The 16,892-nt window shown below is 34.7% G+C and overlaps 1 protein-coding gene across 1 annotated transcript in view; it reads left to right on the forward strand.

Moving 5' to 3' along the window:
- BTAF1 (B-TFIID TATA-box binding protein associated factor 1) overlaps positions 1-16,892 on the forward strand; it is a 103,675-nt gene that overhangs the window by 33,676 nt on the left and 53,107 nt on the right. Inside the window, exons 6-14 of the mRNA XM_040486909.1 lie at positions 975-1,111; positions 4,523-4,652; positions 4,909-4,977; positions 6,075-6,164; positions 6,816-6,911; positions 7,008-7,184; positions 8,250-8,390; positions 9,400-9,524; positions 12,014-12,152. Coding sequence (XP_040342843.1) covers positions 975-1,111; positions 4,523-4,652; positions 4,909-4,977; positions 6,075-6,164; positions 6,816-6,911; positions 7,008-7,184; positions 8,250-8,390; positions 9,400-9,524; positions 12,014-12,152 — 1,104 coding nt within the window. The remainder of the gene's footprint in view (positions 1-974; positions 1,112-4,522; positions 4,653-4,908; positions 4,978-6,074; positions 6,165-6,815; positions 6,912-7,007; positions 7,185-8,249; positions 8,391-9,399; positions 9,525-12,013; positions 12,153-16,892) is intronic.

The raw sequence follows: 16,892 nt of genomic DNA on the forward strand, positions 1-16,892 counted from the left end.
GAAAGGATTTTTAGGCTTGAGCTGAAAGCATTTCTGTCTCACAGCCTTTATAATGTCTCCCATGAATGGAAAAGACAGCAAAAACAGTAGATAGTGATGGCTTAAGAGAAAAGGAGCAATATGAGTTAAGTTGACTATAGGATGCTGGATCACTTATGCCTATAATTTTTTTTCAATAGGTGATATTGAAATTAATTAATATTAATTATTTACTTATTAATATTAATTAATATTCTTTATTCCTACAACTTTAGGGTGGTATTACAGTTTTTTTGTTTTGTTTTTATTTTAAATCCAATATAATTAATATACAGTGTTATTAGTTTTGGGTGTACAATGTATTGATTCAACAATTCTATGTTACTTGGAGTTAAGGTAAGTGTACTCTTAATCTTTTTCACCTGTTTCACCCATTCCTCCACCCACCTCCCCTCTGGTACCATCAATTTGTTCTCTATGATTAAGAGTCTGTTTTTGGTTTTTCTTTTTCTTTTTTTTGTTTTGTTTCTTAAAGTCCACATATGAGTGAAATCATGGTGATTGTCTTTCTCTGACTTATTTTGCATAGTGTTATACTCTAGATCTATCCAGTTGTTGCAAATCGTGAGATTTTGTTCTTTTTTATGGCTGAGTAATATTCCATTGTATCTGTGTACCACCACATCTTTATTACTGTGGTCATTTTGAAGTATCACCTTTTCAAAACCCTATCTGTGGGTTATGATCATACATTTGTGCTACGTTGGTGACAAAAAAAGTTAAGAAACATACAAACATCTGCTGAGAATTGGAAGAATAGGAAATAAGGAATAAAAGAGTGAAATTATGGTAATAACCATATAACAGAATAGCATGAAGCTGTCAAACTGGTCAGTTTGGATATAGTGAAATTTATAGACTTAGTACTGTTCTGAGGCTGTGGGTATTTATTTTAACTTCAAAAGTTCAAACTCAGCATTCTTTTATTCTTTTAGACTCTCCAGGCAGCTGAATTGATTGACTCAGAATTTCGAGCAGGAATGAGCAGTAGACAAAAGAACAAAGCTAAAAGAATGGCCAAGTTATTTGCAAAACAGAGATCCAGAGATGCAGTGGAAACTAATGAAAAGAGGTAGTAATTTTTTTTTTTTTTTGCTTATTCATTTAAAACAGTGATGCTTTATAGATTAAATTTGTGTCTGCCTGATTTTTAAAAACATTTGCTGACATTGTCTTTAGCTGTGGAGTACCATTTGGATTGTTTTTGCTCAATTGTCAGAGATTATTTATTATTACTAGGGACTAGGACAGCTTCCCCAGAATAATCCACATATGCAGATTTATTTTTCCTTACCAATTATGACCTTTGAATGGGGGCTGAAGATCTTCTGAGGGAAGTGCATTCCAGGCAGAGGGAACAAATGTAAATGCCTTAATCATAGACTATTCAAGAAACAGAAAGAAAGGCAGTATATCTAGGATGAGTAGACGGAGGTGAGGGTAGGACCGAGTGAAGTCAGAGAGGTGGTCTAAGGGCCACAGGTTTGTTTTTGTTTTTGTTTTAATGTTTATGTTTGAGAGAGAGAGAGAGAGAGAGACAGTGTAAGGGGAGAAGGGACAGAGAGAGGAAGACACAGAATCCGAAGCAGGCTCCAAGTTCTGACCTGTCACCACAGAGCCTGACATGGGGCTCGAACCCACGAACTGCGAGATCATGACTTGAGCCGAAGTCGGACGCTTAACCAACTGAGCCACCCAGGCGCCCCTAAGGGCCACAAGTTAAGAATATTGATTAGTATAGAACTGTCACAGTGTTACATCATCTGTCTTCTAGCCTGGTGGCTAGACCAAATAGGAGGTAGTAATCCAAGTTTATTTACTTAATCTTGTAGGAAAGAACTCTGGATAAAATCACTGTCCACATTTTTTTAATGAATTAATAAAAGTGGTATCTGTGTATGGTCTGGAACAGCATTTCTAAAAGACTGGTTCAAAACAGCCTTGTTCAGAAGCACTTTGAGGGGTGTGTTAAAATGCAGATTTTCATTTTCCTTTAACAGAGCTGAATGGGGCATTCATTAAAATGCCCCATTCAGCTCTGTTAAATCAGAATCTTTTATGGTGTTCTAGAAATGTTTGAGTAATTAAACACATGAAAACTTACAAAGTTTTTTTTGCAGATGACAGGACCTTTTGTTTTTTCCGTTTATAAATATAAAGCTAAAATGTAAGTGTTTTATAGTATTTATTTAAAAACTAGGTTCAAAGGGAGTAAATAATAAACATCTACTCGGTATAAATTTTTACTTGTTAAGTTGTTCAGTATGAAATTTTAATTGAACTTCATTAAACTACAGGGTTTTTTAAGTAAACAACTTATTAGGATTGTATATAGTAACCTAATAGTTTTCTGTTGACTTTATTTGTATAAGCACTTTTACCCAAATATTTGAATATAGAAATAGTAGACTTTATTTTTCAGAGTTTATGATTCATTCATTACACAAATATTTACTGAATACCTTCTGAGTGCTAGATACTGTTCTAAGCCCTTACGATGCATTGGTGAATAAAATAGATAATTTTGCCTTCACGGAGCTTACATTCTGGAGGAAAAAATGAATAAGGGAGAAGATAAATAAGTAGAGGCATCTGGCTGGCTCAGTTGGTAGGGCATGCAACTCTTGATCTTAGGGTTATAAGTTCAAGCTCCATGTTGGGTGTAGAGATTACTTAAACCTAAAATCTTTTTTTTTTTTTTTTTTTAAAGAGGATAAGTAGGAGTGCCTGGGTGGCTTAGTTGATTAAGCATCTGACTTCAGCTCAGGTCATGATTTCACAGTTCATGAGTTCAAACCCCACCTTGGTCTCTGTGCTGATAGCTCAGAGCCTGAGCCTGCTTCAGATTCTGTATCTCCTTCTCTCTCTACCTCACCCCCTGCTCGCACTCTGTCTCTCTCTCTCTCTCTCTCTCTCTCTCTCTCTCTCTCTCCCTCTTTCTCAAAATAAATAAACATTAAAAAAAAAAAAGAAGATAGGAGCACCTGGGTGTCTTAGTTGGTTAAGAGTTTCACTTTGGCTCAGGTCATGATCTCGTGGTTTGTGATTTCAAGCCCCACATCAGGCTCTGTGCTGACAGGTCAGAGCCTGGAGCCTACTTCAGATTCTGTGTCTCCCTCTTTCTCTGCCCCTCCCCATCTTGTGCTCTGTCTCTTTCTCTCAAAAATAAATAAACATTAAAAAAAATTAAAAGATAAGTAAATATATATATGTATGTATACACACACACATATATGTATATATGCATATATCATGTTAATGATAAGAGTTAAGTAGGAAAAAGATAAAACAAGGAAGGAACATGTGAAATGTGTTGTGGGGAGAAAATTTGAAATTTTAGATAAGGATAGTCAGGGAGGGATTCACAGAAGTGACTTTTCTTTAAAGATCTGAAAGGAGTGAGGATACGAGTCCTATGAATATTTGGAAAAGACATTCCAAATAGAGGGAACATAAGGGCAAATGTCTGGAAGGAGAAAAATGCTTAACAAGTTCAAGGAGAGTAAGGTGGCCAACCAGTGTTTCTAGATTGGAGAGAATTAGGGGAAGAGTAATAGAGAATGAGACTGAGCAAGGTTAGATTTCTTTCATCACATTTATTTTTTTGTTTGTTTGTTCGTTTATATAAGTCTGTTTTAAGAGATAGCACAAGTCGGGGAGAGGCAGAGAGAGGGGGAGAGAGAATCCCAAGCAGGCTCCGCACTATCAGCGAAAAGCCGAAGAGCCTGATGTGGGGCTCAGACTCATGAACCACAAGATCATGACCTGAGCTGAAACCAAGAATTGGACACTTAACCAACTGAGCCACCTAGGTGCCCCTCTTTCATCACCTTTAGAAAAAATGGTTGGCCAAATAAGTCACATTATTAAGATACGGGGGATATTTTAGAAAATAGTGCTGTATGTACCTCAACTGTGCTGATTGTCCTTTCTGTTAATACTGAATAAAGTGGTTTTGTCTTCTCATTTGTTATGTTTTATTATTACGCTAGCCTCAATGTTTTTTTTCTAGTCATAAAGTAACATTTCTTCAGATTTTCTGGACACATTTTTCATTGGTCATTTATCTCTTTTTTTTAAAGAGCTAGTAGGACTATAGTGTGTTACTCAGTGTATTAGTTTCCTCTAGGGTAGAAAAGCCTAGAAAAGTTAAGCTGGGCCAGATTTAGGTTGTTAGGCCAAGGGAGTTTAAAATGAAAAGGAGAAGAGCTGGTTGAAGAGAGGAAGAAAGAAAGACTGTTAAATTTGTGATTGAGTTTGAAAGCAAGAATTCATGAACCTATTTTACATTCATTAGTGAGAGTAGGGGAATATATTCTGCTCAAAACTTTTTACATGGTTGATCTTACTTATTTGATATACGAAGTTTTAAGTAAACCATGAATGTGGCAAAACAAGTGTTCATATGATGTATTCTTTTACATTCACTGTGGTTCACATTATTCTTTATTCACTTTTTAAAATGGTGACTTTTATTTTTTAGCAATGATAGCACTGATGGGGAACCAGAAGAAAAGAGACGAAAAATAGCAAATGTTGTTATTAATCAGTCTACAAATGATTCCAAAGTTTTGATTGATAATATTCCAGACAGTTCTTCCTTACTTGAAGAGGTACTATTGAAATACCCTAAAGTGTCTTTTGAAATTGTTTATAATTTTTTCATACTGATGTGTCAGTAGGTAATAATCTATCCATTGAGAGAAATTTTATTGTATCTTTACTTCATTAGTAAAAATTTTAATTATTAAAATTTTTAAAGCATATTTTTACTAGACCTACATATAAATACACTTTTATTAAGTTACTTAAATTGTTAGCATAAAACAGACCTTTTGAATTAGTAGTAATTCTGTTTTTCTTATTCAGACAAATGAATGGCCTTTAGAAAGCTTTTGTGAAGAACTTTGCAATGACCTTTTTAATCCTTCCTGGGAGGTAAGATTTCTTCATTACAGCTTCTCTCAGCTCTATTTTTTTTTTTTTTTTTTTTGCTAATGAAGGGAACCATGTGAAACATCATTTTTTTTTTTAGGGTCCCTATTCTTCCCACTGATCTGGGCACTTCATATCACTCATCTTCTAAGTGGAAAACTTTAGACTGATTTTCACCTTTCATACCCTTTTTGATCATATATCTTTAGAGAACTATTAGTTTCTTTTCATTTTTTTAGCTGTGGTATAAAGACTTGCGTATCTCTACCAAATAGTAAAAACTTCCTTTTTAAGAGGACAATTTGATTAAGAGTAATAGTTTCCAAACCAGCTTTTTAGTCTCAGAAATATTTCTTCAGAGAAAATCTTGATTATCTCCCAGCATGTTAAAAGAGATGAAAGTGAGGTTCCTCTGATTGAAGTTGAGGGTTGGTGGTCTCAAAGCATTCTGTCCTACTTCGGTTGGCTTCTGGGTAATTTAAAACCACTGCTGTGGAATACCTTTTAGTGGTCTTTCTGCTCCTTGATGTACATCTGTTTAAAGTTATTCAAGTGTTAACTTAAATTGGGTCTTGAATAAGTAAGTGGGTGGGTGAGGTGCCAGTGGTCTGTTTCCTCCCTTCCAGATGATGCTTCAGAATGCTATAGGGTGACAGTGAAGCATTAGTCATGAGACAGTTGAATTGTCTTCCTTTCACGTTTATACTGGTATCTTTGGAACTTAGTTTTAATATATATATTTCTAAAATATTGATGTTGGAGCTATAGGGAACAACATGATTCTTTCCTCACTTTTGCTGGGGATAATGCTAACTGCAGGTAAAAGGTAGGGAAATCATAGCCAAATAGATTAATATCTCAGAAGGATGTTAGGGTAGTTATTTTCCTAGCTTGATTTTAGAAAAATTCGACATAACCAAAATTGTGAAACTAATGCATGTAATTTTTCTTGGATAGCAGAAGAACACGTTTTTTTGAAGTGCCACTTTAGTTTATTCTGATTTCTTAAAAATCTAGAATCCCTTTTTCATATTGAAGAAAAGTTAAACTCAGTTTCTTAAGCATTTAACCTTTGACATTTGCGTCTTGTTTGTTTTTAGGTTCGGCATGGTGCAGGCACTGGACTTCGGGAAATCCTTAAAGCTCATGGAAAAAGTGGTGGTAAAATGGGAGATAGCACTTTAGAAGAGGTAAGTGTAGTAAAGGATCAGTTATCAACATATTTTAGTAGTTTGCTTCTTTTCTCAAGACAGGGAAGTTACAGAGTTGTGCCATGACATAGAAATGAGAAATAAATAAATATAGAAAGGTAAATATGAGGAAAAATGTTTAAAGGTCAGGAGGAAGTCTATTTACTAACAGAAAGAATGAGTTCATGGGAAAGATTTGTTCAGAAACATTGAGTGGAAAAATATATAAGAGCAAGATACAAAAAATTGGAAAGTAGAGTAGGAGGTGTAAGAAGATAGTTTAGAGGTCATTGAGCAATATGACTGGTGTAGCATGAGACACAGGTAATAGGATAGATAATAGATACATGACAGATATAATTGAAATTAGAGCAACCTTTAGTAGTTTCTTAATTTCTCTTAGAGTGCAAGTAACATAATAGAATTCATGAATCTTAAAGATCTTGGTGTAGTATATTTGAACCTAATTAATCAATAAACACGATGTGGTTAATATTAAAGGTAGTAATTGGAACTTTTCTGTATTTTGGTTGTTGTTCCTACAGCAAAACCCGTCTGTCCCAATATTTTAGTTTTGATTTTGGACTTAATGTGTCCCCAACCCCCAATACAAAGTATGATTTTGGTAATTAAAAATGATTGTTTTAACAGATGATTCAGCAGCATCAAGAGTGGTTGGAAGACTTAGTTATTAGACTCCTTTGTGTTTTTGCATTAGACAGATTTGGAGACTTTGTTTCTGATGAAGTAAGTATCACCTAAGGGAGGCTTTGTCCGATCAGATTTCAAATTCAACAAAATACGTTTTTTTGTAAATGAGTTTTCTTCCTTTCTTATTCATAGGTTGTGGCACCAGTTCGTGAAACTTGTGCTCAGACATTAGGTGTGGTGTTAAAACACATGAATGAAACAGGAGTTCATAAGACTGTGGATGTGCTTCTTAAATTACTTACTCAAGAACAATGGGAAGTTAGACATGGTGGTCTGCTAGGAATAAAGTATGCTTTGGCAGTTCGTCAGGTAAACACTTCAGGTTTTGAAGCATGTATGGGAGAGGTTTTTTCCCTCTTATTTTTATTGTATGAAATGACCTTAGATTCTTAGTGTTACAGATGAGCCAGCATTTCAAGATTTGCCTTCTTGAGGTAGTATCTTAGAGATAGGTGGTACTGTAAGAATTTAAGTACAAATCAAAAGATGGTTCATTAGGTTTGAATACTTGTTCCTGTTTCATAGGAAGACCGATTCTCAGGGTGATTCCTTGTGTATGATCCCAGAAATAGACTCTGGAGGCTGGCTCTATTTAGGGAGGTTGAAAGGAGAATAGATTGAAGTATGGAGAGCAGGAAGTAGGGAGAGCTTTTCCTGCCCTTTTCTCTCACACCCCTTTTGGTTGTCATTAGTGTTGAATAAGAAATAGAAATTGAGGGTCCAGCATAGCGGTATGTATCTGTATGTGTTCACACAGGGAGTTCATAGTTTTACCTCGAAAACATCTGATGTTTTAAGTCACATTTAATAGATACTTGATACTGTTGTGGTTTTTCAAATGGGATTAGTTACAAATAGACTTCTGTTGTTATTTTTCTTTTTTGTTTACGTGATTCTTTTTTAATAAAGATTGGGACTTTTAAAAAAAATGTTTTATTTATTTTTGAGAGAGAAAGAGAGCGAGAGAGAGTGAGTGTGAGCAGGGAAGAGGCAGAGAGTAAGGGAGACACAGAATCTGAAGCAGGCTCCAACTTCTGAGCTGTCAGCATGGAGCCCAATGTGGGGCTCAAACTCAAGAACCGCGAGATCATGACCTGAGCCGAAGTCAGATGCTTAACTGACTGAACCACCCAGATGCCCCTAAAGGTTGGGATTTTTGGGGCACGGGGCTGGTTCAGTTGAAGAACATGTGACTCTTGATCCTGGGGTCATGAGTTTGAGCCCCACGTTGGGTATAGAGATTACTTAAATAAATACGTAAACTTAAAAAAAGATTGGGACTTGTGCTTTCATATGGTAAATTTAATAAAACAAATTTTAAGCACAATAATTGCATTACAGAAAATTAATCCGTTTTGATGTACTGTTTTACAGGATGTAATTAATACTTTATTGCCTAAAGTTTTAACTAGAATAATTGAAGGACTTCAGGACTTTGATGATGATGTCAGAGCTGTTGCTGCAGCGTCACTAGTACCTGTGGTAGAAAGCCTTGTAGACCTTCAGACACAGAAGGTAAATTAAATATTTTTGCATTTTCTTCTATAGAGCTTGTTTACACTTGGGTATAGAGTATTAGGAAAAACATTCAGTATTTTTTTCTCCTTCATTCTCCAATTTTTTAAAAGATTTTATTTATTTATGTATTTATTTTTTTAATATGAAATTTATTGTCAAATTGGTTTCCATACTGAAGATTTTATTTTTAAGTAATCTCTGCATTCAATGTGGAGCTTGAACTTAGAACCTCAAGATTGAGAGTCACATGCTCAGCCAGCCAGACATCCTGTCCTCCCATTTTTCATATAACAGATAGTCCTCTGACATATACAATCTTAATTATATATTATCCTTGGAATAGTGAATTTTGTCTATTAATCTACTTCCCCTTTGTGTACAGAGTATATAAGTAACTTACTTGAGAAGAAAGCAACCATTTCTTCTTTATTTTACTCCTGGTTTTTAGACATATGGGATTTGTGTTTGTTTTGATTTTGGTTTTGGCTTTAAGTTGTTTTAATCTGGTCTCATTTTTTGAAATGCCTCTTTTAAGGTCTTTCTTTTTTATTATCAAAACCATAACATGTATACAGCATTTGGAAGTGCAGCAAGCAGTATTTATTTAAAAACTCAAAAACTAAATTTATCTTTTCATGATGACTAGTGTCGTTTTAAGTATATTAGTTTACAGAGAAGGTCATGTCTGGTGTATGTACACTATATTGTTTTCCAATTTTAGTTTTTTACATAAAATAAGAGTATTGGCTATCTTATTTCCTGAATTCTCCCTCCCGTTATAAGCCTGGGTATGAAGGGACGTGCCAAAGTAGAGTTGAGTGGCATTTAAAGAGGGATAGAGAATTACTAAAGGCAAATAATGTCTCCTCTTTAATTTTGCTCAAAACTGACACTATCCAAGGGCATGGGGATTGTATATGTTTTTGAATCAGTAGTGACTACAATTTTGCATGACTTGTGAGTATATCGTGTAAAATAACTGTTTTCTTAATAACTGATCCTGTAGGTACCATTCATTATAAATACACTATGGGATGCTCTTCTGGAACTAGATGATCTTACTGCTTCAACAAATAGTATTATGACTCTTCTTTCATCCTTATTAACTTATCCTCAGGTCCAACAATGCAGGTAATTATTTGTAGTTAGTAAAGTAAAATATGTTTACGTACATTTCCAGATAATCCTAAAAATAAAATAGTTTGGCATCTTTAAGTACAGCACTTAAAGTGAGTTGGCAATGCCAAAGACTACTATTTTCAAATTGGCCTTTTCTTTACTCTCTAGCCACCAGCATAGTTGGGGCAGGAGCTTAAAAAGGTCATGTTTATCCTTGGGGTACTTTGGTTATATAATTCTTCATTTTGTTCATCCTGTGATAGTTAACTTCAAGAATTTAATCATTGCATATTATTTTCATATCCAGTCCGAATACAGAGCATTAGCTTTAGAGACATTCAGCTAATAGAATTATCATTGAACATCAGCATTACATTTTCCAAAATTTGCTCCTCAGTGAACTTTTTCTTTGTAATGTTCATTTCAACTCTTGGTCTTGATTTCAGTAATTATCAGGAAGGGAATAATACATAATAATGCAGAATAATGTCCAAAGACAGAGGTTGAGTGAAGCCAAAAACATAAATCAAAAAGTGTCACCTATTTTCCTGTCCTGATACTTGAAATAAAGTTCAGCTAATTAATGCATTCCCTACCTTTTAGATTTTCTCCTGAATAATACTATTTCTATTAATAGTTTCTTTGGAGATACAGAAGAAAAAATTCACATGCAACTTTAAAAATCACAGATGAGAAAATTAATTACTGTTCTTAACCTAGAGAGGATGTTTAGTGAATGTGCATATGCTCATGATTATAAATGATTTCTGGCTCTGTAAGTCTATTTCTAATGAAAATCATAGGTGTATTAAAAACATGTTCAGAACATTTCAAGTAATACTGGCCCTGCTGAGAGTACTTCAGGGGTAAATTTAAGGCAGTAGGACAACCTACAAGTTGGAATTGCAAAATAAATGCCTGTAAAAGCAAACGAAGAGAAAAATTGGTAGTGCATTTATGGGATTTCCTAATATTCAGGTATTTCAATTAGTAGTGAAAGTTATAGGGATTAAATGTGTTCATCTGTGTGAAAGCCCTTCTCAAGCTGCAGAATGCAAGAGTTTTTAATTACCCTAAATCAGAAGTTGGTAAACTTTTTCTGTGAAAGCCCAGATAGTGGTATTTTTGGTTTTGTGGGTTATATGGTCATTGTCAAAACTACTCAACTTTGCCATTGTAGCTCAATAGTAGCCATAGACAACGCATAAGGAATGAATATGGCTGTGTTCCAGTAAACCTTTATTTAAAAACAGGGTGATGTGGGTTTGGATTGTGAGCCTGTGTTAACCACTGTCCTAAATAAAGGGTTTAGGACTTAAAAAACAAACAAACAAACTTTGAGTAGTGTCAGGAAAGCTAGATAATGTAAGGAAATGAAAGAAGTAGTAAAAATTCTGTTAATTCAGAAATAATGTATGAAATACAATAATGTGTGAAATAATGTAGCTTTTATGTATTTATTTTTCAAAATTGCCCTGTTAGGAAATTTGCTTCACATATTATGATATTTGGCAGATACTTTCCAGCTATGTAAGAAGAAATGCAGCATGTCATTTGGAGCATGAACAGTTAAAAGTTGCTCTATTAACAAGACCTTGTTATAATGCTTTTACATAGTTTGAGTCTGTTTTTTGTCTCTGTTCATGTGTTTAATAATTTTGTAAGTAAATTTACTAAACATGTAAATAAATGTGAGAAGAGATGTTCATACAAACCTGCAAGTGATGAAAATAATGCTAAAATATAGACCTGAGGGTAACCACAAAAGAACATATAGTTAACACCTGCCATATTCTTTTTTATTCATGCCTTTTTCTAGAGTTATATATTTCAAATGCTATTTCTAAATCATTTCCTAATTCAAGGTAGTTTTTATAAATGACTCATGGATATGACAGGAATTCCATGGTTCAAGTTGTTAGCCTAGAAGTGGCTTTGCTTGCTTTTCCATTTAAATTCTAATTGTGAGAAGGAAGATAATCTGAGTTTTCCTAACTTTAGTAATGCTAAATCAGGATGACAGATTTCGAAGCTACTACCATGCCACCTCTTGCTCATTTGATAATGTGGCAGAGATGACCCCAATGGGGAATATAAGTTATGTGCATCTAATGATTACTGATTGGGGTTAGCCATGGGAAAGAAGAAAAAATTAATCTTGATTTTGTGTAGCCTACCAGTTAAGACACATGTTCCATTTTCCTAAGAACAGATTGAAAAAAGGGCAGCTATATTGGAAAGTTCTACTTTGACAAAGGTAATTCATGGCATTAGTACCATAGAGCTTAATGTTGATATTTATGACTGCATTTGCTCTGGGTATTCTGGTGCTATAATAACAGTTTTGAATGAGGATGTTAAATGAACGTTCATATGAAAATACTACCTGTTTAGAATTTATTCATCAAAAAAGGTATGAGGTCTACAGGACATATTTAGAAAATGAATCAATAGAATTTCAACTGAAAATGAGTAAGCCTAATTTGTGTCTTGTTTATTAGTATTCAGCAGTCACTCACAGTTCTAGTTCCACGTGTCTGGCCTTTTTTGCATCACACTATATCATCAGTTCGAAGAGCAGCGTTGGAAACTCTATTTACGTTATTATCAACACAGGACCAGGTAAGAACTAACAACTATGTGTAGTGATGCTGAAATTACATAGAATAATTTTATAAACTCAATCAATCTGGTTACCTTTGCTACATATCCAAAGATCAGGAGGATGCTGGGCCTAGTAGAAATGGTATGGTGACCATGTAGACATATAAAAATATAATCACCATGAGGGCAGAAATATTTTAATATTTTGTTCTAGGTCATATTCCCAGCACTTGGACTAGTGCTTAACACATAGGAGGCCTTCAGCAAATATTTGTTGAGTGAAAGATCAATCGAATAATCTCTTTGTCTCAGAGATCTATTATTCAGTCTTAGCTTGCTTCATGTGGTTGTCAGATAGGTGGTTGGCAGAACATATCCCAGGTTAGGAGGCTACATTTGGAGCTCTACAGTATGACTTCTAAAGAGTGATGATGAAATTACTAGGCACTTGCCTCGCTTAAGAATTAATCTTAAGCACATGGTATTTCCAAGGATAGTAAACATCAGAAGTCACAACATGAAGTGCCTAGAGAGATCATTCAGGTAATATCAGTATGTGAATGGAGTCTGTGCTGACCTAAGGAATCTTTGCCCTGCCTATAAAAGACTTAACATTTCTATTTTTAAAGTAACTATAGGTCAAACGAAATACTAGAACGTAGGGAAGTATCATAATCCATTCTTAGGACATGCTGTTATTTGTTGGCACTACAGTTTGAGCCAGGGATCTTTAAAAAGCAGTGGGTTTTTGTGTTTGTTTTGTTTTGTTTTGTTTTAAAAAAAAATTTTTTTTTCAATGTTTATTTTTTTTTGGGACAGAGAGAGACAGAGCATGAACAGGGGAGGGGCAGAGAGAGGGAGACACAGAATCGGAAACAAGCTCCAGGCTCTGAGCCATCAGCCCAGAGCCCGACGCGGGGCTCGAACTCACAGACCGTGAGATCGTGACCTGGCTGAAGTCAGACGCTTAACTGACTGCGCCACCCAGGCGCCCCTGTTTTGTTTTTTTTAAGACAGTAGATTCTAGGATGGGTAAATGTCTCTCTTATGTTCACTAACCACACATTTCTTTGTGAATTAGAAATATTCCATGTAGACTTGCTTTAATCTGCAGCATGGGATTGTATTGTACTTCTTTGAATCAGTGTCTGTAAATTTTGTTTTGCTGTATTTTTTTATTTGATCTAATCAGAATCTTCTGAGGTCTATCATCAGGTGTGTTTTATAATCCTCATTTGATGAGGCATGGGCTGATAAGACACTGGCATGGGTTGTTTTGAATTTTCACTTCATTTTTTGTTTTGTGGTTTTTGTCTAAATGTTTTTGGTGTAAGGTTAAATTTGCTTTGGTTAATCCTCTTAAAGTTAACAGATTTCCTTATTTCATGTTATTGTTTTTCTAACAGATTTATTTTTAAGAGCAGTTTTAGGTTGACCAAAATATTGAGTGAAAAGTATGTAGTTCGTATATGCCTCCATATTCCCCCACCCACACTTTTCCCTATAGTTAACATCTTGCATTAGTGTAGTACATTTCTTATGCTTGGTAACCAATATTCATCCATTATTATTAAGTAAAGTCGATAGTTTATATTAGGGTTCACTCTTCATACTGTTTTGTATGGGTTTTGGCAAATGCACAGTGGTATGTATCTACCATTACAGTATCAAATAAACTAGTTTCACTGCCTTAAAAAAAAATGCCTGTGCTCCACTTAAGTACCCCTTTTTTCCTCCTTCCGGATTCTTAACAGTCACTTACCTTTTTTAAGTCTCCATAGTTTTACCTTTTCCAAAATGTCAAATAGTTGAGAGTCATGCAATATGTAGCCTTTTCAGATTGGCTTCTTTCACTTAGCAATGTGAAATTAGGTTTCTTTATGTCTTTTTGTGACTGGATAGATCATTCCTTTTTATCACTGAATAATGTTCCATTGTGTGGGCATACCACAGTTGATTTACTCACTTATTGAGGATATCTTGGTTGCTTCCTGTTTTGGACAATTATGAATAAAGTTGTAAACATTCATGTGCAGGTTTTTGTATGGGCACAAATTTACAGTGTGCTTAGGTAAACACCAAAGAGCATAAGGAGATGTTTACTTTTATAAGAAAGTGTCTTTCAAAGCGGCTATACCATTTTGTATTTCCATCAGCAGTGAATGAGAGTTCTTGTTGCTGCATATCCTCACCAATACTGGATATTGTCCGTGTTGTAGATTTTAGCCCTTCTAATAAATGTGTAGCGGTATCTTAAAATTGCAATTTTCCAGTGATATGTGATGTTGAGCATAGTTTCATGTGCTTATTTGCCATCTGTATCTCTTCTTTGCTGAAATGTCTCTTCAGGTTTTTTCCTTTTTTTTTTTTGGATTGAGTTTTCTTACTCTTGAATTTTGAGATTTCTTTGTGTATTTTGGATACACATCCAACATTGTTCTTTTAAGTCTTTCTGTTTTTTATTAAGGTGATTAAACTACTTGCAGCCTCTTTTTAACTTCAGTGGTTTTTAATTATTTGGTAATATATTTACTTAAGTTAGGAATTTTAGTAATTTATTTATAGTATTATATATAAATGGATTTTCTAAATAACTGAAACATACTTTTTAACCAAAAATAGTTAACATTAAAATGATTGACACACCTGATCATGATCTTCAACTGTATTAAACATAAGGTAGTATTTTTTGATCAATCAGCCCACCAATATTGTTTGTTGGTTATTAGTTTTTATATGGTGCTTACCATGGTATAGTGTGGGAATATTGTGATACATGAGAGGCGCTGCTGTCAGTGACTGAACTGTTCTTTTTCAATTGTTCTTTCCTATTTTTTTTCTCTCTCTAATCTGTCAATCTCAATCTGACTTCTCTTGTTAGTCTTATAATGTGGTGTTTCCTCTTATATTTCAAAATTTTTACAGTTTAGGTAAGATACCAAGGTTGTTCTAAATTCTCTTCTCTATTTTTTAGCCCCTAAATGATTGTTGATACTGGTTATTAAAATTACATGGTTGTGAAAACATCTCTATGTTCTGCGGTGTTGATTTTCTTATCTAGGACTGAACTATTTTTGTCTTTTGAATTTGCCTTTACTGGCTTGTAAATGAAACTTTGGCCCTAGCATATGTAAAAAATTGATGATGATGACTCTTGATCATATACCAGAACTCTTACTGTTCTTTATTTGTGATTTGTAGTATGTCAGCCACCACTTATGCAGAGGTCTCCAATATTTGTTAAATAAATTTGTATAAAATTCTATGCAGGTTATTCAGAGAAATTTTTTAAAAATCCAACATCGTTCTTATTTTTACCTTGTAAAAATTTACAGCGTGATTGTGACAAGACTCTTACATGATAAGTTTTTTTCTTAAACATTTATTTATTTTTGAGAGAGAAAATGTGAGCAGGGGAGGGGTAGAGAAAGGGGGACAGAGGATCTGAAGCGGGCTCTATGCTGACAGCAGAGATCCTGATGTGGGGCTTGAACCCATGAACCATGAGATCAGGACCTGAGCCAAAGTCAGAAGCTTAACTGACTGAGCCGCCCAGCTGCCCCTTCCATGATAAGTTTAATAAAAGAGTTAAATAATGGGAGAGCAGAAAATGAGAGATGTCAGGAAGCAGCACTGAAGGTTAGACTAAGTGCTGAAGGACCAGGAGGATTTGGGTGATAGGGCTAAAAACTAGTCTTCCCCAAAAAACCCCACAAAAAACAAAAGACCCCTAATCTCCCTTATTTATTTACGTATGTATGTATGTATTTTTGCATTTTTAAATGTAAATTTTAGTTAAAATACATTGCAATTTTGATTTCAGGAGTAGAATTCAGTGATTCATCACTTACATACAACACCCAGTGCTCATCATAAGTGTCTTCCTTAGTACCCGTCACGCATCTAGCCCATCTCCCACCATCTCCCTCTGTCAAACCATGGTTTGTTCTCTGTCATTAAGAGCCCCTTGTAGTTTGTTTTCCTCTCTTCTCTGTGCCCCCCATTGTTCCTCTGTTACGTTTCTTAAATTTGACATATGAGTGAAATCATATGGTATTTGTCTTTCTCTGATTGACTTATTTCACTTAGCATAATATATTCTAGCTTATTCATGTTGTTGCAAATGGCAAGATTTCATTCTTTTTGTTGGCTGAGTAATATTCTATTGTAAAGTATATGTATATAACACATCTTTAAATAAATTTTTTTTATTTTTTTAATTTATTTTTTTAATTTACATCCAAGTTACTTAGCATATAGTGCAACAGTCATTTCAGGAATAGATTCCTTAATGCCCCTTACCCACTTAGCCCATCCCATCTCCCACAACCCCTCCAGTAACCCTCTGTTTGTTCTCTATATTTAAGAATCTCTTATGTTTTGTCCCCCTCCCTGTTTTTATATTTTTGCTTCCCTTCTCTTATGTTCATCTGTTTTGTATCTTAAATTCCTCATATGAGTGAAGTCATACGATATCTTTCTCTGACTAATTTTGCTTAGCATAATACCCTCTAGTTCCATCCACGTAGTTGCAAATGGGAATATTTCATTCTTGATTGCAGAGTAATACTCCACTGTGTGTGTGTGTGTGTCTGCTTTCTCCTCGAGGATATACACACACACACACACACACACACACACACACACACAGACACACACACACACACACACCACATCTTCTTTATCCATTCATCTGCTGATGGACATTTGGGCTCTTTCCATACTTTGGCTGTTGTTGATAGCGCTGCTATAAACATTGGGGTGCATGTGTCCCTT

This window comes from Herpailurus yagouaroundi, unplaced genomic scaffold (assembly GCF_014898765.1).
Source record: "Herpailurus yagouaroundi ecotype Mexico unplaced genomic scaffold, PumYag 163, whole genome shotgun sequence".
In the NCBI taxonomy this organism is placed as follows: Eukaryota; Metazoa; Chordata; class Mammalia; order Carnivora; family Felidae; genus Herpailurus; species Herpailurus yagouaroundi.